General features: G+C 46.9%; 1 protein-coding gene across 1 annotated transcript in view; it reads right to left on the bottom strand.

Moving 5' to 3' along the window:
• Positions 1-27,316, bottom strand: part of LOC144786128 (uromodulin-like) — a 649,354-nt gene that overhangs the window by 354,421 nt on the left and 267,617 nt on the right. The window contains exon 11 of the mRNA XM_078665094.1: positions 25,394-26,215. Coding sequence (XP_078521220.1) covers positions 25,394-26,215 — 822 coding nt within the window. The remainder of the gene's footprint in view (positions 1-25,393; positions 26,216-27,316) is intronic.

Here is a 27,316-nt window from a genome sequence, read left to right as displayed (position 1 = left end):
AAGTTTGTCTTAAGACAGACTTAAGACAAAATCCTAACTTAAGTCTGTCTTAAGTCTGTCTTAAGCCAAAATCCTAACTTCTGTGAATACCAAAAGTAGTAAGTTTAGGAGTTTGGCTTAAGTTAGTTCTGTGAATCGGGCCCAGTGAAGGGAGGTCACGCCGCAATACCCTGCACGTAGTCGGGGTGCATGAGAGGGTTGAAGGAGATGATATGGTGCAGTACTTGGAGGACTGGATCAAGAAAGACTTGGCGACAAAAGAATTGGCATGTTTTTACGTGGTTGAAAGGGCACATAGGACACCAGCCAGACCTCCTCAACCTGGGGCGCTGCCATGACCAATCATAGGTTGCCTGCTCCATTTCAGAGACAGAGACCATATACTCAAGCAGGCCCAACAGATCAAGAATCTGCAAATAGAAAACTGTAAGGTGATGGAGTTTCTGGATTTCACTAGGGAGGTACAGAGACAGAGATCTACGTTCCTAGAAGTGAAAAGAAAGCTATGACAACTACAACTCCCCTATGCAATGTTATTCCCAGCCAGGCTGCGAGTGGTTGGACCCAAAGGAACACTGTTCTTCCAGATGCCACAGGAATCCTGAGATTGGCTGGATACTACCCCAGGATGGAGATCAGGAGGCAGCTCGCCGAGATCGATAGCAGAAGATGGCGGAACAAGTCATGAACAACTGAGCACGCCGACCTCGACTGAAGCCCAAATCAAATTGAACAAGGTCATGAGAGCACTGGTGGAACTCAGCCAAACGGGGTCCAGCCCTAGATCAACGAGGAGCGATCGAGAGCATGGCAGATTGGAGAGCTCTCTCAATACAGAGTGCGTCTGAAGAATTTTAAATAGAAAGGCCTAATGTGACACCGCAAATCGCAGATGAACTGGGCTGGTAAGAGGGCAAGGTAAGTTAGGAACATTATATCCTCATAGGGCGTCCACTCTTTTTAATTAAGCTGGATCTACCTAAATCATTAAAATAGCTTGGGTATAGCACTGATACAGACTTATTTTAAGATCCACTTCATGTGCACTACACTTACCTTGCCCTCTTACCCGCACGCACCCCATGGCTTCTTCAAAAAGATCTCCAGCAAAGAGCCCCGTTTACGGTGAGCCCGTTGGGCATTGCAGCGCCGGCCCGACGAGGAGCAAAGCCTAATGATGAAGCATGACATCCTTCGGGGTGTGTGAGGGTATCATGAAGAAAGACCTGTCTCTCCCCCTTTCACTTTAGGAACTGTATACCCCTTTGCAACATAGTTCTCTAGGAGCCCTGTGTGCAGGACCTGTTTAAACAATGGCTCCCGGTCCCACCCTCAGGAAGCAAGAGGACTTCATCCCCCAACCAAGAGTGCGCCAAGAGGCGCATTTGCAGAGTGGTGCAGAAAGGGGTGCGGCCTGTGTGCATCTCTCAGCAATCCCACTATCTGGGTCTTACTGGAGGTATCAGGTAGGCTAGTTGACCCCTAAGGACCCCTAGCATCGAAGGGGACTTTAATCCTCAACAAATAGCGTGCCAGGGAGCCCGTTTGGAGAATGGTGGGAAAAGGTGGCATGGCCTGCTATGAGAACGTAGCAAGGCTGCTGTGTGGGACTTACTGGAGGTAATAGGAGGGGTAGTTGGCCCCCAAGGATGTCCTTGGAGGCCAACTACCCCTCCTGTTATGTCCATTAAATTCCACACAGTGGAATTGCTAAGAGGTCTTTGAAGGTCATGCCCCCCTTTCTCCACCACTCTGCCAACGTGCCTCCTGGCACACTATAGGTTAGGGGGTGAAATTCCACTTTACTCTTGAGGGACTTTTGGGGCCAAGAAGCCCTTCTGGTACCTCCTGTAAGTCCTACGCAGCGGAATTCTTGAGCGCTGGCCGGAGACCCAGCCCCCTATCTTCACCTACTCTGCAAACGCACCTACTACGTTATAGTTATAAATTAGCATTTAAAAAACCTTAGAAATTCACTGAAAAAATCATAGGTTTCAGGGACGTTACAGTTAGTAATTAGCATTTAAAAAACATTTAAAATGCGCAGAAAAAACGTAGGTTTCAGGGACTTTGTAGTTAGAAATTAGCATTTAAAAAACCTTAGGAAGTCACTGAAATAACCACAGGTTTCAGAGACGTTATAGTAAGTTGGACATTTCACTCGTACAAAACCAGAGAAATTTGTCCGTAATAGTTAGTTGAGCTAACTATAACTCGCGCCCCCACAATTCACTACTGATGGCGTCACATATTGCATCACTCGTGACAAAGTCAGTGACATCACTTATGACATCTCAAATGACATCACTGATGACATCATCCACTTAATATCTGATGTACCTCCTCACACCCTAATATAACCTTTCATACACCCACTCTAAAATACAGACTACCATTCTCAAAACCATAGACACACAAATACCAGTTAGTACATTCTCACTCACTGATTCATAAGTCTACACACCTCCACTCACTCACTGATACAGTCACTCATACACGCAGTCACTCATCAATACAGCCTCTGACACATGCACTCATACACCCATACAATCAATCAATCAATCAATCATTACATTTGTAAAGCGCACTACATACCCGTGAGGGTCTCAAGGCACTGGGGGGGGCTGCTACTTACTTACATACTGCCACTCATTCACATACATACACACACACCTAATCAGTCACCCAAAGAGCCAATCACACTGCCATTTACTCTCCTATAGAGTTATACACACATCACCTCACTTATTCATACAGATACTATCACTTACTTACTCTCCTATACAATCACTGACACAGGCACACACCCCTGTAGCTACTTACCAACCCATGCCACCACTTACACACCAACTGACAGACTGATAGAGACATTCACACAAATTAGTCACTCACCCATGCATTCACTAAGACATGTTTACTCACTCACTTATGAATGTATGACGTTACAATGCATACATTCACAACGCATACCATCACAACGCAACTTTTACAACGCAGGATCCATTACAACGCATGCCATTACAACGCATGCGATTACAACGCAGATGCTATTACAACGCATGCCATTACAACGTAAGTATAGGTAAGTATATAATTTTATTAATATTAATTTAATTGTTTTATTTATTTAAATTAATTTTTATTTAATACAATTTAATTTACTACTTTAAATCCAGGGGGGGTGTAAAAGTAGGGTAAGTGTTGGATAGTGTAGGGGTTAACATTACTATTCTAACTCCAGGGGGGTGTAAAAGTAGGGTAAGTGTTGGATAGTGTAGGGGTAAAAAATACTATTCTAACTCCAGGGGGGTGTAATAGTAGGGTAAGTGCTGGATAGTGTAGAGGTAAAAAATACTATTCTAATCCCAGGGGGGTGTAATAGTAGGGTAAGTGTTGGATAGTGTAGGGGGTAAAATTACTATTCTAACTCAAGGGGGGTGTAAAAGTAGGGTAAGTGTTGAATAGCGCCGAAGGCGCGCATAAGGCAAGCTCGTCTGCGCTCGTCCGCGCCGAGGACGGGCTGAGGGCTACCCCCCTAGCCGCTCCAGCCCCACGATCAGCTACCAACACGGTGAGAGTCATCTACACCTCTGCCGAATTACACGACCTCAGGCACGTAGCTGACGTACCACATGCTCTACCACATCTAGGGTATACCAACTCCACCCTAGGCCCATACCAATGTCCCACTTGCATAAAGGAAACCCCTAAACCTTCAACAACTGTTCCACTACTGGTTCAAGCAGCGCTAATAAATGCCAGATCCCTCCCCAAACACAAGCTCGAAATTGCCGACCTGATTGAAACGCATAAACTGGATCTTTTATTCATTACAGAGACATGGGGGGATGAAGCCTCCGGCCCAGACTTTAGAGCTGCCACCCCTATCAACTACAATGTATGCAGACTAGACAGGCCTAAAAATAAAAAGGGTGGAGGTATAGCAATAATCTATAAAGACCAGTTCAAACTCACAACGACACAATCTAATTGCCCTGAATACGAGGCTTTCTTTTTTACATTAAGCCTCTCGGCCAAGTCAACGTTTAAGGGCATGCTAATCTATCGCCCCCCTGGGTCAAGATCCAAGTTTCTAGCCAACATAGGCAATATGATTGAAGCAGCTGCTGGCTCCCTTCATTTCACCATACTAGGTGATTTTAACTTTCACCTAGAAGCCTCCAACGACCACGACACTACGCAGCTAACCATAGACTTAGCAGCGGCCGGCCTGCTGCAATTGATAAAATCTCCCACGCACCAAGCAGGCCACACACTGGACGGTCTATTTACCAACAGTCCCTTTATAACCATTACCCATGTAACCCCTCTGATCTGGACAGACCATGCAGTGATCCGTTTCTTTGTTGAAATTAACCCTACTAAACCTTCTACTACAACCTCCTCTCAAGTTTCTTATAGAGACTGGAAAAACATCAATCTAGCCCATTTAACAGAGATGATGCAGGAAGGTCATATCCCCAATGAACAGGACCCCACTATAGCATCTTCTAATTACTTAACAAACCTAAACATGGCCTGTAACAAACTAGCCCCGATTAAAATTTCCTACCGCAAAAGGAAAATACCATCAGCCCAGTGGTTTACAGAGCCCCTTCGGATGCAGAGACAGCATTGCAGGAACCTTGAAAGACAGTGGCGCCGCCACTATAGCCCTGCAGACAAAATGACCTATAAAAACGCCCTTTCTATCTACAAAAGACTTATAGTCTCGGAAAAAAGTCGCTACTATACGTCACAAATCAACCAGGCGAAAAACTCGGTAGGAGAACTATTTCAGGTGGTTACAATTTTGTCCAACCCCCCTGCCCCGCGCCTAGAAGGCTCTCAGTCTCTATCCGACGCTCTGGCCAGCTTTTTTGTGGAGAAGGTTAGCTCTATTTTCCTCACCTTCTCTCATTCCTCCTCTTCCCCCTCGCCAGTAGCACTTCCCATCAACACCTCTCCCATCTTTTCATCTTTCGACACCATCAATCAGGAATACATTCAACATCTGGTAGCCAGCACCAAATCTGGATCCCCCCTCGACCCATGTCCTCCAGCTATTCTGAATCTCATCCCAGAAGCGATTTCTCCCGCGTTGTCTACTATCTGCAATGCCATGTTTTCAACAGGCGTCTACCCATCGGTTTGGAAGGAGGCTACTATTAAGCCACTTCTAAAAAAGCCAACTCTGGACCCTCTCCTCCCTGCCAGTTATAGACCGATCGCCTGTCTCCCTTTCCCAGCCAAGATTTTTGAAAAAACTATGAACATCCAGCTTTCGAAATTCATCAATGACAACGATCTACTAGATGATACTCAGTTTGGCTTTAGACAGGGGCACGGAACGGAGACAGCACTGCTCAAAGCGGCAGATGAAATCAGACTAACGATGGACAGGGGAGGAGCGGCGGTCCTAATACTTCTGGACCTTTCCGCTGCATTTGACACGGTCGATCATGTCACTCTGATCGACCGTGTCTCGGCTTTAGGAATAAGAGGCAAGGCCAAAGATCTTATTGCTTCATTCTTGGCCAATCGCCCTCAGACAGTCAAGATGGGTAAATTCACCTCCCAGACCTTCTCCCTCCCATGCGGAGTTCCACAAGGCTCCTCGCTAAGTCCGACGCTTTTTAATATCTATGTATCGGACTTGGCGAGGGTGATAAAATCGCATGGAATTGCACTTACAACGTACGCCGATGATACTCAACTAGTATTATCGGTGCACAATAATGGAACAGCTGTTGCAGCCAACTTCCAAGAGGGAATGAAGGCGATAAGCTCCTGGATGTCATCAAACTGTCTCAAACTAAACTCCGATAAAACGGTGGTGATGACATTCGGGAACTTGCATCCGGCATGGTCCCCACAGTGGTGGCCATCTCAGTTGGGTCCCCCCCCCCCTACCGGTAGTCAAGGTCCGCAATTTAGGAGTCACATTCGACAATAAGTTGACTTTCCTCCATCACGCCAATGCTGTGGTATCATCTGCCTTCTACACCCTGAAAAAAATAAAAAAACTACTCCCTTACTTACCTCAGTCCGCGGGCAAAACACTTATCAGCACCTTAGTGTTCTCAAGGACCGATTATTGTAATTCCCTTCTTCTGAACGCTCAGGAAAGGGTACTCAATAAACTCCAGATGGTGCAAAATGCCGCAGCTAGAACCCTACTATCCATCCCCAAATTCACCTCCACGTCCCCTTACATCAAAGAGTTACATTGGCTCCCTATTAGGAGCCGAATCAAATTTAAGGCTCTGTGTATAGCCTACAAAACTCTTAACAACTCCGGACCACAGTTCCTAAAAAAAGCCCTCTGCCCAGTGGAACAACTTAGGACCTTACGATCGTCCTCAGCCTACTTGTTGAAAGTCCCACGGACAAGAAAGGCCAGCTGGGGAGATAGATGTTTTACCATCGCTACTGCTAAACTGTGGAATACATTACCATTCCACATCAAAACGGCCCCTACGCTGCTCAAGTTCAGAAAGAGCCTTAAAACATGGTTGTTCTCTGCCTAATTCCCCACCTCATCTTAAGAAGTGAGTTCTGTAACGATAGCGCCGAGACACCCGTATGGGTATTTGCGCGCTTTAAAAATTGCACAAAATAAATAAATAAATAAATAAATAGTGTAGGGGTAAAAATTACTATTCTAACTCCAGGGGGGTGTAATGGTAGGGTAAGTGATGGATAGTGTAGAGGTAAAAATTACTATTCTAACTCCAGGGGGGTGTAATAGTAGGGTAAGTGTTGGATAGTGTAGAGGTAAAATGTACTATTCTAACTCCAGGGGGGTGTAATAGTAGGATAAGTGCTGATAGTGTAGTGGTAAAAATTACTATTCTAACTCCAGGGGGTGTAATAGTAGGGTAAGTGTTGGATAGTGTAGGGGTTAAAATTACTATTCTAACTCCAGGGGGGTGTAATAGTAGGGTAAGTGTTGGATAGTGTAGGGGTAAAAATTACTATTCAAACTCCAGGGGGGTGTAACAGTAGGGTGAGTGCTAGATAGTGTAGGCGTAAAAATTACTATTCTAACTCCAGGAGAGTGTAATAGTAGGGTAAGTGCTGATAGTGTAGGGGTAAAAATTACTATTCTAACTCCAGGGGGTGTAATAGTAGGGTAAGTGTTGGATAGTGTAGGGGTTAAAATTACTATTCTAACTCCAGGGGGGTGTAATAGTAGGGTAAGTGTTGGATAGTGTAGGGGTAAAAATTACTATTCAAACTCCAGGGGGGTGTAACAGTAGGGTGAGTGCTAGATAGTGTAGGGGTAAAAATTACTAGTCTAACTCCAGGAGGGTGTAATAGTAGGGTAAGTGCTGGATAGTGTAGGGGTAAAAATTACTATTCTAACTCCAGGGAGTTTAATTAAAATACATTTAATTTTAATTATTTAATTTAAAATAAATTACATTAAAATATTCAAATTTATTATAATAAATTAAATTATAATTATTTTAGAAAAAGTAATTTAAAAATAAATTAATATTTTTTTAATTAAATACTTACCCATACTTACGTTGTAATGGCATGCGGTGTAATAGCATCTGCGTTGTAATGGCATGCGTTGTAATGGCATGCGTTGTAATGGATCTTGCGTTGTAAAAGTTGTGTTGTGATGGTAGTGCGTTGTAAAAGTTGTGTTGTGAGGGTTGTTTACCCTCACTTATACAGTCAGTCACGCACCTACTGAATCATCTATTCAGACACTTATAAACCCACTCATTCTTCAATGCACTATGGCGTATATATATTTAGAAAACATTATTAAACTTTTCAGAAACACACAGTCACTGGATGATGTCAATCGGTTGTAATTCCAACTCGGCTGGTCTGGTGTGCTTTTAAAACTCCTGGTAAGTGCAACAGAATTCCATATAGTGACTCTGTGTGGTGTTCCTTCTATCAAAGGAACACGGCACGGAGACTACTTTTCTCTCAGCGTACTCGCTGACAGGGATTCAGACCGTTCACAGAGTCTTTTACCCAGATTATTTGGCGGGAGATACGCCGGTCTACATTACAGGGTCACTATATGGAATTCTGTTGCACTTACCAGGAGTTTTAAAAACACACCAGACCAGCTGGGTCAGAATTACAACCGGCGGAGACGGCATTGATTTATAAACAGGAGAGCCTGACAGCCCTGAGGAAATCGTGAGGTCTTCCCCAATGGATGAAACACGTGTTGGCTGGGCGATTTGGATTAAAGACCAAAAGAAAAAAACTGAAACAAACTACTCTCTTTTTTTGATTGTATTTAATTACTTGTTACATTATGTATATGATATATGTGTGTGCAGAGGATAAGCGTTACTTGTAATAGACCTTGGGGTTGATGTATAAGAAAGTCTAGGGTGTTATCCCTCGCCTTTAGCACCACTGAAATTACAAACATGCTTCTTTCTTCTACATTAAGCAAATTTCTTGGGCGCCAAGTGTATCCTAGCATCAATGACACCCCAATATTACTTTAACCCAGTGCAGAAGGTCTCTGGAGGTTTTCGTCCTGTTCTGGATCTAAAGTTGGTAAATTCCGGGGTTTGGGCTGTTCACTTCCGAATGTTGACCATTCAAGCAATTATTCCTCTGGTCCAGCCGAGAGATTTTTGGGCCTCTTTGGATCTCAAGGATGCTTATCTTCACGTCCCGTCGCAGCCTCCTCTTTACGATTCCTGCAGTTCATGGTGGGCAGTGCCAATTTTCAATTTTGTGTCCTATCGTTCAGCCGAGGGTCTTCTCCGAGGGTCTTTACAAAGGTTCTGGCGCCCCTCATGGCTATCCTTCATGCGGAGGGGGTATTAGTTCCTCCTTATTTGGACAATATTTAGCTCCATGCAGCAGAGGAGTCTCTGTTGCTCGCTCAGGTCAAAAGGGTCTTGGTGGTGCTACAGAAACACGATTTTTTGGTGAACTGGGAAAAATCTTCTTTGGCCCCCTCTCAAGACATGGTCTTCACTGGGGCTTGTTTTCAGACTCTGGAGAGCCGTTATACTCTGTCCAAAAGGTGCTTGGTCTCATTACAGGTGCAGGTTCTGGCCTTGATGTCCCAGGAGGCTCTTCCGGTGGTGGGGTGGTTGAGAGTGCAGTGACATTTGGCTTCTGTGGTGTTTCTTGTGCCCTGAACTCGGTTTCACCTTCTTCCCCTGGCCAACTGGATTCTGGCTGGGTGGTCTCCGGGGGCCCAGAATCTGTTGATTCCGCTGCAGATAACGAAACTGGCCCAGGAGGACCTCTCCTGGTGGCTCTGCCAGTGTCATCTTCTGTCAAGTCTCGCTGTCACCCTCTGCTCCGCTGGTGGCGACTTTGGATGCCAGCGTGTCCGGTTGGAAGGCATGGCTGGGGTCAGAGCAGGTTCAGGGGAACTGGTCTCTATGGGGATACCGGATGTCTTCGAACTAGAGGGAATTGAAGGAGATTTGGCTAGCTTTGCCCCATTTTCAGAATTCTCTGTGGGGGCAGATGGTGGTGGTTCGGACGGACAATCTGGTGGCAAAGTCCTATGTCAACAAGCAGGGGGGCAGGTCCCGATCCCTGAACTTAGTGGCCAGAGACATCATCCTGTGGGCTCAGGACTGGGTTCTGGGGCTGTCTGCTCTATACATTCAGGGGTGGAGAATGTTCATGCCAATTTATTGAGCAGGGACATTCCCTCATCCAAGGAATTCTCCCTACCTACCGGTTTGTTCAGCCAGTTGGTGGTTCGTTGGGACCTCCCAGTGGTGGACCTGTTTGTGGTCCTGGGGAATGCCAAGGTGGGGCGGTTTTGTTCCCTGGGTTGGTGTCCACTTGCGTGGGGAGTCGACGGCTTGACCTGTCCTTGGCCTCAGGGCCTGCTCTATGCTTTCCCTCCGTTCCAGCAGGTCCGTGCTTTTCTGGTTCGGGTCCGGAAGGAGCGGGCACAGGTGGTGTTGATTGCGCCCAAGTGGTCTCATGCAAATTGGTTTCCTCTCCTTAGCTTGTTGAGTTGTGATCTGGAGTGGGTTCTTCCAGTTTTCCTGTCTCCATTATTTTTGCAGGCAGGCAATTCCCCTGGGCACTTTAAGGTTGTTGCACTTGACGGCGTGGTGGTTGAGCAGAGAGGTTTAGCCGGTTTGGGGGTCCCTAATCAGTTGGCTGTGATGATGCAGGCTTCTCATAGGTCCTCTACGCTTCTCTCTTATACCAGGCATTGGGGAGCTTTTTCGGCCTGGTGTGCTCGTAAGGAGGTTGATCTTCTGTAGCTGACCTCTTGTTGGTTATGCAGATCCTGTATGATGGGGCTCAGTTGGGTTTGTCAGTTGCTTTGCTGTGGGTGTCATAGGCAGCCATTCAAGCATTTAGGGGTTCCTGGCGCAATTTGCAGGATGACGGGGGACTGATGCCTTGGTTTTTTCATGGTCTTTTAAACTTTTTCTTCAGCCTGTTCATTCCTTTAACTGTTGGAATTTGCAGTTGGTCTTGGATGTGTTGTCAGGTCCTCGTTTTGAGCCCCTTGAGGGTCTGGAGTTGAAACTTCTGACTTTCAAGGCTTCTTTCTTGGTCACCATCACTTCAGCTAGGAGGATTGGTGAGTTGGGACCACTCCACAGGGTATTTTCGGACCGGGTGGTGCTGGTTCCGTCTTTTGTCCCTAAGGTTAATTTGGCTTTTTATCTCAGAAGGGAGGTGATTTTGCCAGAGTTGTGTCCTGATCCTTCCTCGGCTGAGGACAGTCGCTTGCACTGTTTGGATGTGAGGCGGACTTTGTTGTGGTATTTGCATGTGGTGGAGTCCTTCCAGAAGGGGGGCGTTTTGTTTGTTAATTTTGGTCCAGCTAAGAAAGGGGAAAACACATCCTCAGCTACTTTGAGTCATTGGTAAGCATGGGCGGATTTTGCGAATTGGCAATCCGCGAACTTGCGTATTTACGGATTCGCAATCCGCAAAATCCGCGAACTCTCGCAAATTTGCGGATTTTTTTTTGTTGTGTTTACAAGGATTTCTGCCAGTTCGCGAGGGTTCCGTACCAGTTCGCAATTGCGAACTTACTTGTCGGCTCGCAACGGCCGCGACTATGTTGTTTCTACATCTGGTTCATCATCACAGGTTCACAGCACCCTCTGTTTCACCACTGCCACCCTCTGGTACACCCATGCCACCCTCTGGTACATCACTGCCACCCTCTGGTTGGTTTATCACTGTAGATTATGGGAGTGAAAAAAAGCAAGCACACCTGCCCTGCTTCAACTGACATTAATTAATTTGGGGTTGATTAATGTGTCACTGAATTTAAACTTCCAGTCTGGCTGGCACCTGCTTCCTTATCTGTAATTTGCTTTCTGTTGCAGTGCACTTTTTTCACAGGACCTTTGTGGCCTATAGTTGCAAGTAGGCAACTGAACTCTGAAGGGGCCCCTCAGGAAGCACTACAGGGAATGGTTACTAATGATAAGATTGAACTTTTGCACCTGCTGAGTGCTTTCAGTTTTGTCTGTAATTGCTTTCTGATGCAGTGTAATTTTTTTAACAGGACCTCTGTTGTATACTTGTAGCTATTCTCTGAGCCTGCTGTGAGGGTCAGAGCAGGGTCATAGAATAGTTGCAAGTAGGCAAATGAACTCTGAAGGGGCCCCTCATGAAGCACTACAGGGAATGGTTACTAATGATAAGATTGAACTTTTGCACCTGCTGAGTGCTTTCAGTTTTGCAAAAATCCAAATATCCAGCAGCATCCACAAAAAGTAATCCTTCCAGGTCAAGATCCAAATCAAAGTGACCAGCACATGAAGAAAGCACTGGGAGGAGCCTGGTGGACAGGAATAGGAAGTTGGAGACTGTGGGGCACTTCCTTCCTCCCACCCCCACCCCCCAAAATGGACTCCTTGCAAAGAAAAAGTGCAGGCAAATGTCAACCTGAGGAGTTATTCTGATAAAAATCATAATTTTCAAGGTTTATGCTGCCTGCCGGTGGATTTCTTGTGCGAAATTGCAAATTTTGCAATCTCGCAATTGTGAGATTGTCGCTGCCCGCCGCATCTACGTGTTCGCAAGTGTTTACTCCCGCGAAATTGTATAGTATTCTAGTTGGCAAGTGCAACCAAGCAAAAAATCAGCTTCGCACGGATTCTACGAATTTTCGGCAAGTTCGCGAGAGTTCGCGGATTGCGAATTTACCGAAAATCCGCGAGCGGAACGGATTTTACGCCCATGCTTAGTCATTGGATTCAGTCTATGGTCCTTTTGGCTTAAGAGGTGAAGGGGGTGTATCCTCCTCTGGGGGAATAGGGGTGCTCTTTGCGCAGTATGGCGGCTACTGTGGCTGAATTGCAGGGTACCTCCGTGGTGGAAATCTGTAGAGCAGCAACTTAGTCTTCCTCTTTCACTTTTTCTGCCTCTATACGATTGCTGGGCTGGAACTTTGGATAATGTCCAGACCAAACTACCAAGCCAATTCTTCACTGGAAAGGAAACAAGCTTCCGGGGACCGGTTTCTGGCATTACAGCCGTCTTCGGCCCGGCTTGCTTGAATCCTGATGGTGCAGTGAGCAAGGGACTCATGTCTGAGCATACCCTTCCACACTTGTGGTGGCCAAAATAATTTCAAAAAGGGGGTGGTGATGGACAGAGTATCTGAGTTAATCAGAACACTCCTACCCAGTCAACAGATCAGGGCTTGATCCATCACCGTTTTTTAGCTCACTGCACCATCCCAGTTCAGAACCTGGCTATATGCAAATTAGTCTGTCCCTGGCCCAGTGCATCATGGAAACAGGGCAGACCAAACTACCAAGCCAATTCTTCACTGGAAAGGAAACAAGCTTCCGGGGACCGGTTTCTGGCATTACAGCCGTCTTCGGCCCGGCTTGCTTGAATCCTGATGGTGCAGTGAGCAAGGGACTCATGTCTGAGCATACCCTTCCACACTTGTGGTGGCCAAAATAATTTCAAAAAGGGGGTGGTGATGGACAGAGTATCTGAATTAATCAGAACACTCCTACTCAGTCAACAGATCAGGGCTTGATCCATCACCGTTTTTTAGCTCACTGCACCATCCCAGTTCAGAACCTGGATATATGCAAATTAGTCTGTCCCTGGCCCAGTGCGTCATGGGAACAGGGCAGACCAAACTACCAAGCCAATTCTTCACTGGAAAGGAAACAAGCTTCCGGGGACCGGTTTCTGGCATTACAGCCGTCTTCGGCCCGGCTTGCTTGAATCCTGATAGTGCAGTGAGCAAGGGACTCATGTCTGAGCATACCCTTCCACACTTGTGGTGGCCAAAATAATTTCAAAAAGGGGGTGGTGATGGACAGAGTATCTGAGTTAATCAGAACACTCCTACCCAGTCAACAGATCAGGGCTTGATCCATCACCGTTTTTTAGCTCACTGCACCATCCCAGTTCAGAACCTTGCTATATGCAAATTAGTCTGTCCCTGGCCCAGTGCGTCATGGGAACAGGGCAGACCAAACTACCAAGCCAGTTCTTCACTGGAAAGGAAACAAGCTTCCGGGGACCGGTTTCTGGCATTACAGCCGTCTTCGGCCCGGCTTGCTTGAATCCTGATGGTGCAGTGAGCAAGGGACTCATGTCTGAGCATACCCTTCCACACTTGTGGTGGCCAAAATAATTTCAAAAAGGGGGTGGTGATGGACAGAGTATCTGAGTTAATCAGAACACTCCTACCCAGTCAACAGATCAGGGCTTGATCCATCACCATTTTTTAGCTCACTGCACCATCCCAGTTCAGAACCTGGCTATATGCAAATTAGTCTGTCCCTGGCCCAGTGCATCATGGGAACAGGGCAGACCAAACTACCAAGCCAATTCTTCACTGGAAAGGAAACAAGCTTCCGGGGACCGGTTTCTGGCATTACAGCCGTCTTCGGCCCGGCTTACTTGAATCCTGATGGTGCAGTGAGCAAGGGACTCATGTCTGAGTATACCCTTCCACACTTCTGGTGGCCAAAATAATTTCAAAAAGGGGGTGGTGATGGACAGAGTATCTGAGTTAATCAGAACACTCCTACACAGTCAACAGATCAGGGCTTGATCCATCACCGTTTTTTTGCTCACTGCACCATCCCAGTTCAGAACCTGGCTATATGCAAATTAGTCTGTCCCTGGCCCAGTGCATCATGGGAACAGGGCAGACCAAACTACCAAGCCAATTCTTCACTGGAAAGGAAACAAGCTTCCGGGGACCGGTTTCTGGCATTACAGCCGTCTTCGGCCCGGCTTGCTTGAATCCTGATGGTGCAGTGAGCAAGGGACTCATGTCTGAGCATACCCTTCCACACTTGTGGTGGCCAAAATAATTTAAAAAAGGGGGTGGTGATGGACAGAGTATCTGAGTTAATCAGAACACTCCTACTCAGTCAACAGATCAGGGCTTGATCCATCACCGTTTTTTAGCTCACTGCACCATCCCAGTTCAGAACCTGGCTATATGCAAATTAGTCTGTCCCTGTCCCAGTGCATCATGGGAACAGGGCAGACCAAACTACCAAGCCAATTCTTCAGTGGAAAGGAAACAAGCTTCCGGGGACCGGTTTCTGGCATTACAGCCGTCTTCGGCCCGGCTTGCTTGAATCCTGATGGTGCAGTGAGCAAGGGACTCATGTCTGAGCATACCCTTCCACACTTGTGGTGGCCAAAATAATTTCAAAAAGGGGGTGGTGCTGGACAGAGTATCTGAGTTAATCAGAACACTCCTACCCAGTAAACAGATCAGGGCTTGATCCATCACCGTTTTTTAGCTCACTGCACCATCCCAGTTCAGAACCTGGCTATATGCAAATTAGTCTGTCCCTGGCCCAGTGCATCATGGGAACAGGGCAGACCAAACTACCAAGCCAATTCTTCACTGGAAAGGAAACAAGCTTCCGGGGACTGGTTTCTGGCATTACAGCCGTCTTCGGCCCGGCTTGCTTGAATCCTGATGGTGCAGTGAGCAAGGGACTCATGTCTGAGCATACCCTTCCACACTTGTGGTGGCCAAAATAATTTCAAAAAGGGGGTGGTGATGGACAGAGTATCTGAGTTAATCAGAACACTCCTACCCAGTCAACAGATCAGGGCTTGATCCATCACCGTTTTTTAGCTCACTGCACCATCCCAGTTCAGAACCTGGCTATATGCAAATTAGTCTGTCCCTGGCCCAGTGGATCATGGGAACAAAACAACCAAGCCAATTCTTCACTGGAAAGGAAACAAGCTTCCGGGGACCGGTTTCTGGCATTACAGCCGTCTTCGGCCCGGCTTGCTTGAATCCTGATGGTGCAGTGAGCAAGGGACTCATGTCTGAGCATACCCTTCCACACTTGTGGTGGCCAAAATTATTTCAAAAAGGGGGTGGTGATGGACAGAGTATCTGAGTTAATTTGAACACTCCTACCCAGTCAACAGATCAGGGCTTGATCCATCACCGTTTTTTAGCTCACTGCACCATCCCAGTTCAGAACCTGGCTATATGCAAATTAGTCTGTCCCTGGCCCAGTGCATCATGGGAACAGGGCAGACCAAACTACCAAGCCAATTCTTCACTGGAAAGGAAGGGTGTAGGAGACATATAATTATGTACAAAAGTACTCTTGTGAAATCAAATGATTTCAGCAAAGAACTAGAAAATGGCAATACTTTTCATTGAATCACACTCATTTCTGGCGTCAACTCTCCCATTGTCATGCTTCGGCGGGCGTAGGTGATTCGAATCACCTACGCCCGCCGAAGCATGTACATAATTATATGTCTCCTACACCCTATCTCCCTGTCTGTTGTGTGTATGTCTGTCTATTCTCTTATACAGGTACAATGAAGCCTTAACCTCATGAAGAATCAGGTCAATAAACCTTTTATTCTTCACACTTTTTTCACTATCACACCCCTATTGGTCCTGACGAAAGCCTATTGATCTACTGACTACCCAAGGCTGAAACATGTTGACCTCTTTTTAATTCTATATAAAGTGCACTTGAATTCCTTATCAATTCGTAGGTTGCACATACAATTTTATCAATAGCCCGAATCCAGATTCATCAAAAATTCTTTCTCTGGCTGTCCGGACTTTTTAAGAACCACCACCAACTTCCCCACTGTTCCACGATCACTACTGCCTTAAACCTAAGGTAAAACCTCCTGGTGGAGGGTGCACACACAAAAAATGATCCAATGATTAGGCACGCACGTGTAAAGAAAAGCGGGGACACAGTATATACCGCTCAGAGAAGTTTCCAACATACACGTGTATGAGGGTCATATTTTGGGAGATACCACCTTTCGACCTGCAAAACCATGGCTTAAGCAGGACTAGTGATCCTTTCCCCATCCTGATTAAGAGGCCTAATATCCCCAGGAAGTCTGTGCGGTGGACCCTGGGGTGCGACGGCGCCCCGCTATCCTGGTAACCTGTACAACCGGGGGTCGCTTGAACGCTCCGCCCCTCGTAGGGGGAGGCGTGAGCAAGAGGGTGGACCAATGGTTCACCAGAAATGGGAGGGGATATCTCCTCACCACAACCGCTAAGCAACGATTGGCTAAGGCCACGTTGCAAATTGGCCCATCAGGTGGTAGGCCGCGAGGGGCGGCTTGCTTGCCTTTGGATCGCCTGTAAGATAACCCACCATGTTGGCATGTGTATATGCTAATAAACCAGCAGCCACTTTTTTCCTCCAACAAAAGTTGTCTTGTCTGATTATTTTTGCGACATGCATGTTGCTGCGAGAGGGCTGGTGAGTGGGCCGATATTGGCACTATAGTAACAGCATATCTGGTGAAGAGCGCACGAGCATTGTGAATGCCATGCTGTTTTCTCACATGTAGTAGTTACTAAGAAAAATATTTAACCTTAGCCAGAACACAATAAGTTTACTCTGTTTCATGAGAACAAATCAAAATAACTAAGACTTGTGAGTATGGACCCAGTTGTTTTTTTTTTGTGAAGTTATTTTATACCTGAACGTGTGAGACATCAATCAGTGTTTCTTCAATACATTCAGCTCTACCCATATTTTACAGTGTCCCTGTTATTGAAACAACTGTACTAATAAACCTGCATTACAGCATTCACACCTTCATCACTACACTGCAAATGTCAAATGTAACCTATTAGAACTCCGTAGGCCATATTTTCTGAAGAAAACACCTTATCTCGCAGAAGAGGTGTTAGAAACGGGATCTCTGGCTGGCCAAGGCTTGCGCCAAGGTCAGTCAGAGACCACCACTTCCAAGTCAGGGCAAGGGAGTCACACACCAAGATAACCCCCGCTCACCCTCTAGGTAACGTGGCGCGAGCAGCAAGGCTAATCTCGGAGGCGATGTGTAAAGCGATTGCGCGCGCCCCCCAGCAGCAACACCCTAGGCCCACCACAAAGGAAACTCCACACAAGGTTATAACAAAAAATAGCCTTTGTATTATAATAAAAACACATTAGATAAGACACATACTTTACAATGTGCCAACAGGCACGGGCAAGATTTACAAGGGATTATGTACAGGACAGGGCCACCTGGACCACTGTCAGGGGTATGCACTTTTAGAAATAATACTTGTAGGTATAACATTTTAGCACATCAACATATAATGACTGTAACACAGAAATAGAAAATGTAGCATATAACCAGTAACTACTGGTAAAGGGTAAATACCTCCTACGCCACCCTAAACACTGTAGGGAAATCACGCAGGGGACTAGGACCTTATCATCAGGACCTATGGAAGGAAAACCATCACCTAAGCAAGTCACATTTAGCAAAGGGAAGGAAACCTAAAATAATCACCTAGGCAAGTCACATTTAGCGAAGGCAATAAACCATCAACATTCCTCTAAGCAGGTCACTTTTAGCAAAGGGAAATAAAAGCACAAGGCATTACCTAAGCAGGTCACTTTTAGCAAAGGTAACGACATAAACAATCCTCTAAGCAGGTCACTTTTAGCAAAGGGGATAAAAACATAAACAATTACCTAAGCAGGTCACTTTTAGCAAAGGTAAAAACAAACATTCCTCTAAGCAGGTCACTTTTAGCAAAGGGGAATAAAAACATAAAGAATCACATAAGCAGTAAATCATAAATTGCGCAGGGTGCACGTAGCACAATACTAGCAATGTCCCTCAGGCCAACTGGCCTCGCAAGGGCTGGAATGCCCTGAGTCTCAATGTCAGGGACGGCTGCGCAGGCAGCACAGAACAAAGCCTAAACGTAGCAACTGTCCACTAAGTGCTGGACAGTTGTAAATACAGCTGGGCAACGTTGGAGCCTCGTGGGCTCAAGAACAATGATTGGCACCCAAGAGCCTCTCTGGGGCTCTGGAACAAATGTGGGCGCTGTGAGCCTTCTCTGGGCTCGCAAAATCAATCTGCTGGCACTATAGAGCTTCAGCGCTCTTCAACAATGGTATGCCCCTAGAGCCTCTCTGGGCTCTAAAACAACTGTGGCACTGCAGAGCCTCTCGGGGCTCTGAATCAAAATGGGGGCGGGAGCCTCGGGGCTCTAAACAATGTAGGCGGGAGCCTTGCAGGCTCAACAAAGAAATCAAGGTGCCCCCTCGAGCCTCGAGGCTCGTAAATATCGTTTAGGGCGGGAGCCTCTCGGGCTCTAAATAACCAAATTGCCCCCAGGAGCCTCGGGGCTCCTAATCCCACTGCGGGCTTCGTTGGAGTCCCTCACGGGGGACTCAGGATCAAGTAATGCCCCCAGAACCTCAATCGGCTCTTCTCACTTGGGCCGCTCTCAGGCCCCACTCACCGGCTGTCTCGGGCTGCGGCGGCTCCTCTCTCTTGTCCCGGGGCTCTCCCTTCGATCGGGAGCCTCAGGCAGGACACGCCGGCTGCTTCCTTCGTCTTGCGGCTCGGTGGGGGGTGGGACTTCCGGTCGGCCTCTCCGGGCCGCGCTGTGAGTGGCCGGCCGGCCCAATACTTCCGGGTCGCCACGGGCAGCGCGGCGGCTCGTCTCAGGCAGGCAGGCGGGCTCTCAGCATCCGAGGAGTGGGCTCCCTTGTGATGATTTAAATATCCAAGGACGGGGCAATGCCGGGTGGGCACCGGCTTCCAAATCAAATATAAAGCGAGGTAGGCACTCGCGCTGCCGAAAATCGGCAAATTAAAACGGGCAGATGCCGGGTGGGCACCGGCTGCACACAAAGCGCTCCCAAGCGCTTAGGGCATGAAATAAAGCGCTCTCAGCGCTAAGAGCAAAACGAAGCGCTCCCAGCGCTGGGGACAAGGGAGAGCGCTCCCCAAGCACAGCAAAGCTCCAGCAAGGTCTGGAGGCAGACAGGGGGGGCAGGGCAGGGCCAGAGCCAGCACACTGGGTCTCCAGGCAGGGAGACAATCCAAGTGGCGGTCCTCCTGGCCCCAGCAGCAGCAACAGACCCCTCTGGTAAGGATCCAAAAGTAGAACAAATTGTAAGGGGACACCGCCCCTTCTTATACTGTAAATTCCTTTGTCTTCAGGGTGCAGGGTGGGGGGAAACCAGTTGCAGCTGGCTTGGGAGTACCCTTGATGGCCCAACCACCCCTTTCATTCACTGGGGAGGCTTGGGTCGTTAGACAAACCACAGGGGGGCGGAGCCAACATTGTGTGGGGAAAACCCCAGCCCATCCAGGACACAGGTATACTCCTCCCATACATTACTCATACTGATCTCACACTCACCACCGGGCAGACCCATCAAGACTTCCTGGAGCCTGGCATGCCAGCCAGCTCCAGCCAATCACGCTCCAGCACCCTCACTGCACACATACATCAATGTCCAGAAGTAGCACTTCCCTTCTAGACACATACATGCCGCAGACACCATCTTGCAGCATTCGCTCTCACGAGTTCACACATACCAAACTCGTGCCTGCACTCCCCACACATCAGGAACTAACATGGACACACACATTCCCCATGCATTCCTATGGGAGGGCAGGCCAGCCATACTACACGCACGCACTTTACTCTGGGACACAGGGAAAAAGTGCGCAGAGACCCAAAAATCACTACACAGGGTCACAAATAAAAGCAAAAAGATTAGGGGTGAACCTGCCCTAAGGCCCAAGTTCAACAAGAGGTCTATTCACTTTGATTTGATCTCATTGCATTCCTTTGGTCCCCTGTTTCTCTTTCTGGTTAGCTCCCTTTGCTTATAATTGTGAGAGATGACAAACTAGAATACTGAACAGTGCATCGAGAACCGCAGAAAATAATTTGCAATACATTTACTTTGTTGAGGGAGGGAAGAATTATCATGTCTCGCATGAGGACTAAGGTATAGATGCATCAACAATGCCATTTGCGATTCCTTATTAGCGAAAAATAAGGATTCGCTAATAAGGAATTGCAAAAGGCTACGCATGTAGAAATAGCAAAATAAATAGCGATTTCTAAACATTCCTTAATTGCGAAATTAAGGAATACCTCCCCATTCATTCCTATGGGCCTAGAGGCCCATAGGAATGAATGAGAAGACATTCTCAATCTGCGACTCTCAATTAGAGAATCGCAAATTGAGAATGCAATTCCCAGGGTGCCAGGGTGTTAAAAGGACACCCTGTTGCACCCCTGAAATCTGCATATGAGAACATCTTGCACACACACACATGACCCAAGGGCATGTGTGTGTGTAAAATGGAACTTTGAAAAATGCACTTTAGTGCATTTTTCAAAGTTTTTGCAAATTACCATGCAGTTCAACTTCATGGTAATTTGCTCCCCCTATTAGCGAAATCGCTATTTTTTTTTTATTTGATGCATTGCATTTAAGGAATCTCAATTTGAGATTCCTTAAATGCTATCGCAATTGAAGTAATTGCAATTTTGCGATTTCTTAAATTGCGATTTTTGCATTTGGGATGATGCATCCCAAATGCAAAAATACTGGTCGCAAAGGGCAGATTCTGAGAATCTGCCCCTTTGCGTCCGGTTTTTCCTTTGATGCATCTACACCTAAGTCATGACCCTACCTTAAGTCAACATGGAAAATAAATGCCAATACCTGTGTAAATGCTACGTAGAAAATATTTACCTTTATACAAAACAAAACGTTAAGATTGGTCATAGACTGCTTGACTCCCACAACACTGATGCCTCTGATAGGTACTAGAAACATTACACCGTGTTCAAAGATTGTTTGTTCCCGCACTAGGCATGTTTGCTTCACTGAGTTGACGACGGTATTGAGAGAAAACGCCAGAACTATTTTATTATGTGCTGTTCTGTTTGGAAAGAGCAATCACAAATCACCTGTCAAATCATTTTACCAACACATTAAAAGCGTTGAATTAGTTATTAGTTGTACTTACCAGTACAATAGGATAGAGTGCATTGACCTTGTGGTGTACCTTGTAGCTTGTAAACATAGAATCCTGCAGGACACTGCCTGACCTGTACCGTGGATGACCACACACAGCAGCTGTACGAAAAATACCACCAATACCACCAGCGATACCACGAGGCACAAGCAGTCCTACTAACAATGCCATCTTCAACGGCCGGGTGTATTCCATTCAGCCACACCGGGGCGGCAGTATTGCATCTATAGGGTTCTACGCAGGTCTCTGGCATCCGAACCCCTCCGCTGCCCGTGAACCGGTACCATCCATAAAAATAATAGTCACAATTATAAAAGGACACACCAAAGGACGAGCTTCTCCAGTAATCATTCAGTGTGGCGTAGTTCTCACATGGATCAAGGCAGGTGTAGGTGTCAGAGGTTTCTATACACTCACTGCCAAAGGGACAGGGGTTCAGAGTACACGCAGGCAGGCGGCAGTGGTATCTGTCTCCCAGATACCCTTCATTACACCCACAGGAATAACCGCCATAGTAATTGTAACATGTTGCGTTCCCATCACACTGGTTCAGGTCAGAGCTAGAACACTCATCAAGATCTATACAGGCTCCATCGAAGGGCCTTGCCAGGTCAGGGGTAGCCAATCTTTAGCCAGAGCCTGTGGTGGTGATAGTGTTCCGAACTCAGTCTGGGGGTTCTGGGCCATTCTTCCCTCGACTGAGCTGCGGGGGGCAGCGGGCTCTAGGTGCCTTTTGAGGATCAGGCAAGGGTATTCTGGACTGAGGTGCGTGTCACTGTATTTACACTTTCACAGACTGGTCCCAGCGGATACTCCTTGTCCACCAAATAGGGAACTTTGGGACGCATTATTTTTTAATCAACACCATTCTGGTGTATATATCAGGGTCTCTAGCGGTTAGCAGGGTCCACGCATCTGTGACCAGTCTATGGTTCAACAAGCAGGAGGCTTTACGCCAAGCGCTAGGGTTTATGGGAGGACATTTTGACACTCCTGCCCGATCTAATGATGGACATGTTCAGGCTTGTTAGGGGAGAGGCCCTAGATATAACGCGCTAGAAATAGTAGGAGGAATGCCGGCCTTGGTGGGGGGCCCTGGCTGCAACGGTCGCCACACCCAGGGCTGTGGCGGAGTTACAGGGCAATCCAGAGGCGGAATGGTACCCGGAAGTACCCTCTTCAGGAGCACAAACGATGCTGAGGCCTAATATCCCCAGGAAGTCTGTGCGGTGGACCCTGGGGTGCGACGGCGACCCGCTATCCTACGGGCGGTTGGTAACCTGTACAACCGGTGGTCGCTTGAACGCTCCGCCCCTCGTAGGGGGGGGGGCGTGAGCAAGAGGGTGGACCAATGGTTCACCGGAAATGGGAGGGGCTAACTCCTCACCACAACCGCTAAGCAACGATTGGCTAAGGCCACGTTGCAAATTGGCCCATCAAGTGGTAGGTCGCGAGGGGCGGCTTGCTTGCCTTTGGACCGCCTGTAAGATAACCCACCATGTTGGCATGTGTATATGCTAATAAACCTGCAGCCACTTTTTTCCTCCAACAAAAGTTGTCTTGTCTGATTATTTCTGCGACATGCATGTTGCTGCGAGAGGGCTGGTGAGTGGGCCGATATTGGCACTATGCGGGCCGACCGACACGTCCCCGCAGGGGACACTAGTAAGAGGGCGGCCCCCATAGTGCCACAAGATGGCACACAGGGCAGCCCATTGCTCTGAGATCCCTTACGGGTCCCGCTCGTCACTTCCGGCCTGGTGGGGGCGGGGGAGAGTATATATTCCTCCCCCGCCCACATAGCGGCCTCTTTGTCCGCTGTCCCCTCACCCTGACGCCGTTTCCCTCCCTACCGCATTCCCGGCGCTTTCAGGGTGGGGGGGAAATGTCTTCTAATATTTTCTCATTTGTGTTGCAGGCGGAGTTACAGGGCGATCCAGAGGCGGAAAGGTACCCGGAAGTACCCTCTTCAGGAGCACAAATGATGCTGAGGCCTAATATCCCCAGGAAGTCTGTGCGGTGGACACTGGGGTGCGACGGCGACCCGCTATCCTACGGGCGGTTGGAAACCTGTACAACCGGGGGTCGCTTGAACGCTCCGCCCCTCGTAGGGGGGGGGGGGCGTGAGCAAGAGGGTGGACCAATGGTTCACCGGAAATGGGAGGGGCTATCTCCTCACCACACCCGCTAAGCAACGATTGGCTAAGGCCACGTTGCAAATTGGCCCATCAGGTAGTAGGCCGCGAGGGGCGGCTTGCTTGCCTTTGGATCGCCTGTAAGATAACCCACCATGTTGGCATGTGTATATGCTAATAAACCTGCAGCCACTTTTTTCCTCCAACAAAAGTTGTCTTGTCTGATTATTTCTGCGACATGCATGTTGCTGCGAGAGGGCTGGTGAGTGGGCCGATATTGGCACTATGGTAACAGCATATCTGGCGAAGAGCGCACGAGCATTGTGAATGCCATGCTGTTTTCTCACATGTAGTAGTTACTAAGAAAAATATTTAACCTTAGCCAGAATACAATAAGTTAACTCTGTTTCATGAGATCAAATCAAAATAACTAAGACTTGTGAGTATGGACCCAGTTGTTATTATTTTGTGAAGTTATTTTATACCTGAACGTGTGAGACATCAATCAGTGTTTCTTCAATACATTTAGCTCTACCCATATTTTACAGTGTCCCATGAAATAAGTTTCATGTTTCACGGAAACTGCATCATAATGTCAGCCTCTGCAGAACTTCACCATTGCTCCTGTTATTGAAACAACTGTACTAATAAACCTGCATTACAGCATTCACACCTTCATCACTACTTTGCAAATGTCAAATCTAACCTATTAGAACTCCGTAGGCCATCTTTTCTGAAGAAAACACCTTATCTCGCAGAAGAGGTCTATTCACTTTGATTTAATCTCATTGCATTCCTCTGGTCCCGTTTCTCTTTCTGGTTAGCTCCCTTTGCTTATAATTGTTATAGATGGCAAACTAGAATACTGAACAGTGCATCGAGAACCGCAGAAAATAATTTGCAATACATTTACTTTGTTGAGGGAGGGAAGAATTATCATGTCTCGCACGAGGACTAAGGTATAGATGCATCAACAATGCCATTTGCGATTCCTTATTAGCGAAAAATAAGGATTCGCTAATAAGGAATTGCAAAAGGCTATGCATGTAGAAATAGCAAAATAAATAGCGATTTCTAAACATTCCTTAATTGCGAAATTAAGGAATACCTCCCCATTCTTTCCTATGGGCCTAGAGGCCCATAGGAATGAATGAGAAGACATTCTCAATTTGCGATTCTCAATTAGAGAATCCCAAATTGAGAATGCAATACCCAGGGTGCCAGGGTGTTAAAAGGACACCCTGTTGCACCCCTGAAATCTGCATATGAGAACATCTTGCACACACACATGCCCCAAGGGCATGTGTGTGTGTAAAATGGAACTTTGAAAAATGCACTTTAGTGCATTTTTCAAAGTTTTTGCAAATTACCATGCAGTTCAACTTCATGGTAATTTGCTCCCCCTATTAGCGAAATCGCTTTTTTTTTTTTTTGATGCATTGCATTTAAGGAATCTCAATTTGAGATTCCTTAAATGCTATCGCAATTGAAGTAATTGCAATTTTGCGATTTCTTAACTTGCGATTTTTGCATTTGGGATGATGCATCCCAAATGCAAAAATACTGGTCGCAAAGGGCAGATTCTGAGAATCTGCCCCTTTGCGACCGGTTTTTCCTTTGATGCATCTATACCTAAGTCATGACCCTACCTTAAGTCAACATGGAAAATAAATGCCAATACCTGTGTAAATGCTACGTAGAAAATATTTACCTTTATACAAAACAAAACGTTAAGATTGGTCATAGACTGCTTGACTCCCACTACACTGATGCCTCTGATAGGTACTAGAAACATTGCACCGTGTTCAAAGATTGTTTGTTCCCGCACTAGGCATGTTTGCTTTACTGAGTTGACGACGGTATTGAGAGAAAACGCCAGAACTATTTTATTATGTGCTGTTCTGTTTGGAAAGAGCAATCACAAATCACCTGTCAAATCATTTTACCAACACATTAAAAGCGTCAAATTAGTTATTAGTTGTACTTACCAGTACAATAGGATAGAGTGCATTGACCTTGTGGTGTACTTTGTAGCTTGTAAACATAGAATCCTGCAGGACACTGCCTGACCTGTACCGTGGATGACCACACACAGCAGCTGTACGAAAAATACCACCAATACCACCAGTCATACCACGAGGCACAAGCAGTCCTACTAACAATGCCATCTTCAACGGCCGGGTGTATTCCATTCAGCCACACCGGGGCGGCGGTATTGCATCTATAGGGTTCTACACAGGTCTCTGGCATCCGAACCCCTCCGCTGCCCGTGAACCGGTACCATCCATAAAAATAATAGTCACAATTATAAAAGGACACACCAAAGGACGAGCTTCTCCAGTAATCATTCAGTGTGGCGTAGTTCTCACATGGATCAAGGCAGGTGTAGGTGTCAGAGGTTTCTATACACTCACTGCCAAAGGGACAGGGGTTCAGAGTACACGCAAGCAGGCGGCAGTGGTATCCGTCTCCCAGATACCCTTCATTACACCCACAGGAATAACCGCCATAGTAATTGTAACATGTTGCGTTCCCATCACACTGGTTCAGGTCAGGGCTAGAACACTCATCAAGATCTATACAGGCTCCATCGAAGGGCTGGAAGCCACTGTCGCAACGACAAACATAGGAGCCAAAGGTGTTTTCACAGTAGCCTGAGGAGCAGCTATAGGTCCACGGGTAGGCGCACTCATCGACGTCAGTGCAGCTGAAGCCGTCACCAACGAAGCCGTCGTTGCACGTGCATTCTCCAACACCAGCGTATACTGCGCAGGTGGCATTGGCAGCACAGGAAGTGCAGTCATCTGTGGCTGGAAAAGAAACAAGACGTAAAACTTTAATCCATGGCTTTCTGAACGTTCAAAGAAAAGAGTGTGGTAGTCATACCAAGAATATTCGGGAATGAATTTATGCCAGAGAACGTGTTGATAAACTGCCCAAATCCCACACGAATATTGCTCTAAGTTTGCAGGTTATTCTGAGTGCTCCAGTTAAAGACTGGGGTAATTAATACTACATAGGAAATTACCAATATAGGAGGTTTTTGTTTGTTTCTCACATTTGGTACTACTATTTCGTTACTAGTGCCCAGGGCACAAGTCCTAAAAAACAGAAGTGGGGGGACTAACCTAATTAATCAGTATGCAAGTGGCATCACTGCCCGCGACATCACTGCACGTGACATCAGACCTTAATCCCTAACATATATGTTTAGCAGGTCTATCTTGAGCACATTTCGAGTATTATTGCAAACTCTCCTGATTTAGGCAGCAGATTCACACTTTTGTAAACTTCACATAAACCAATGTTGCCTTTTGTCATCATAAAGCGCCCTCTACCCATAGTGCTTTGAAAGAAAAAATGGTGATATTTAAATTATTCCTCAAGGGTTGTAAGGTCTATATGAATGCTATTTTTTTTGTGCAAATACTGGGAAACATCAATACACCCAACATTCTTACAGTGCATGCATATCTCCTGAACAGGGACTGAACAAAGTGAAAAGCTGCCTCTCAAGTATGTGTGAAGTGCTAACAAGGTGTGAGCCTTTGTTTCCCCTCAGCTGCATTTGCTTCTAGGTGTGAGACTCCTGACTGCTCCCAGCCAGGAAACTCGAACAAAAGGAGGCCTGATGACCCCTCGAATTCGGCCTTTGTTATGGGCCCAGCAGGAGTCAGAACTAAGAAAGCCCCCTCCCCGCCTGAACGTTGTTGCGATCAAAAGCAGATAACAACGTGCAGGTCCTGCTGGAAGTGTCCCAGTGTTTGGAAATTACACCGGGACGAATACAGCATATTTTTCAGTGGGTCCAATCTTCTTGTGAAAAAAGTGAGGGGACACCGTCCACCCGCGTGTGCCTCCGACTCGTGCCCTGCTATTGCCATAGTTTGGAAAATGAGACAACATGGTAA

This window comes from Lissotriton helveticus, chromosome 10 (assembly GCF_964261635.1).
Source record: "Lissotriton helveticus chromosome 10, aLisHel1.1, whole genome shotgun sequence".
NCBI lineage: Eukaryota > Metazoa > Chordata > Amphibia > Caudata > Salamandridae > Lissotriton > Lissotriton helveticus.
This window is presented reverse-complemented; position numbering and strand designations above follow the sequence as displayed.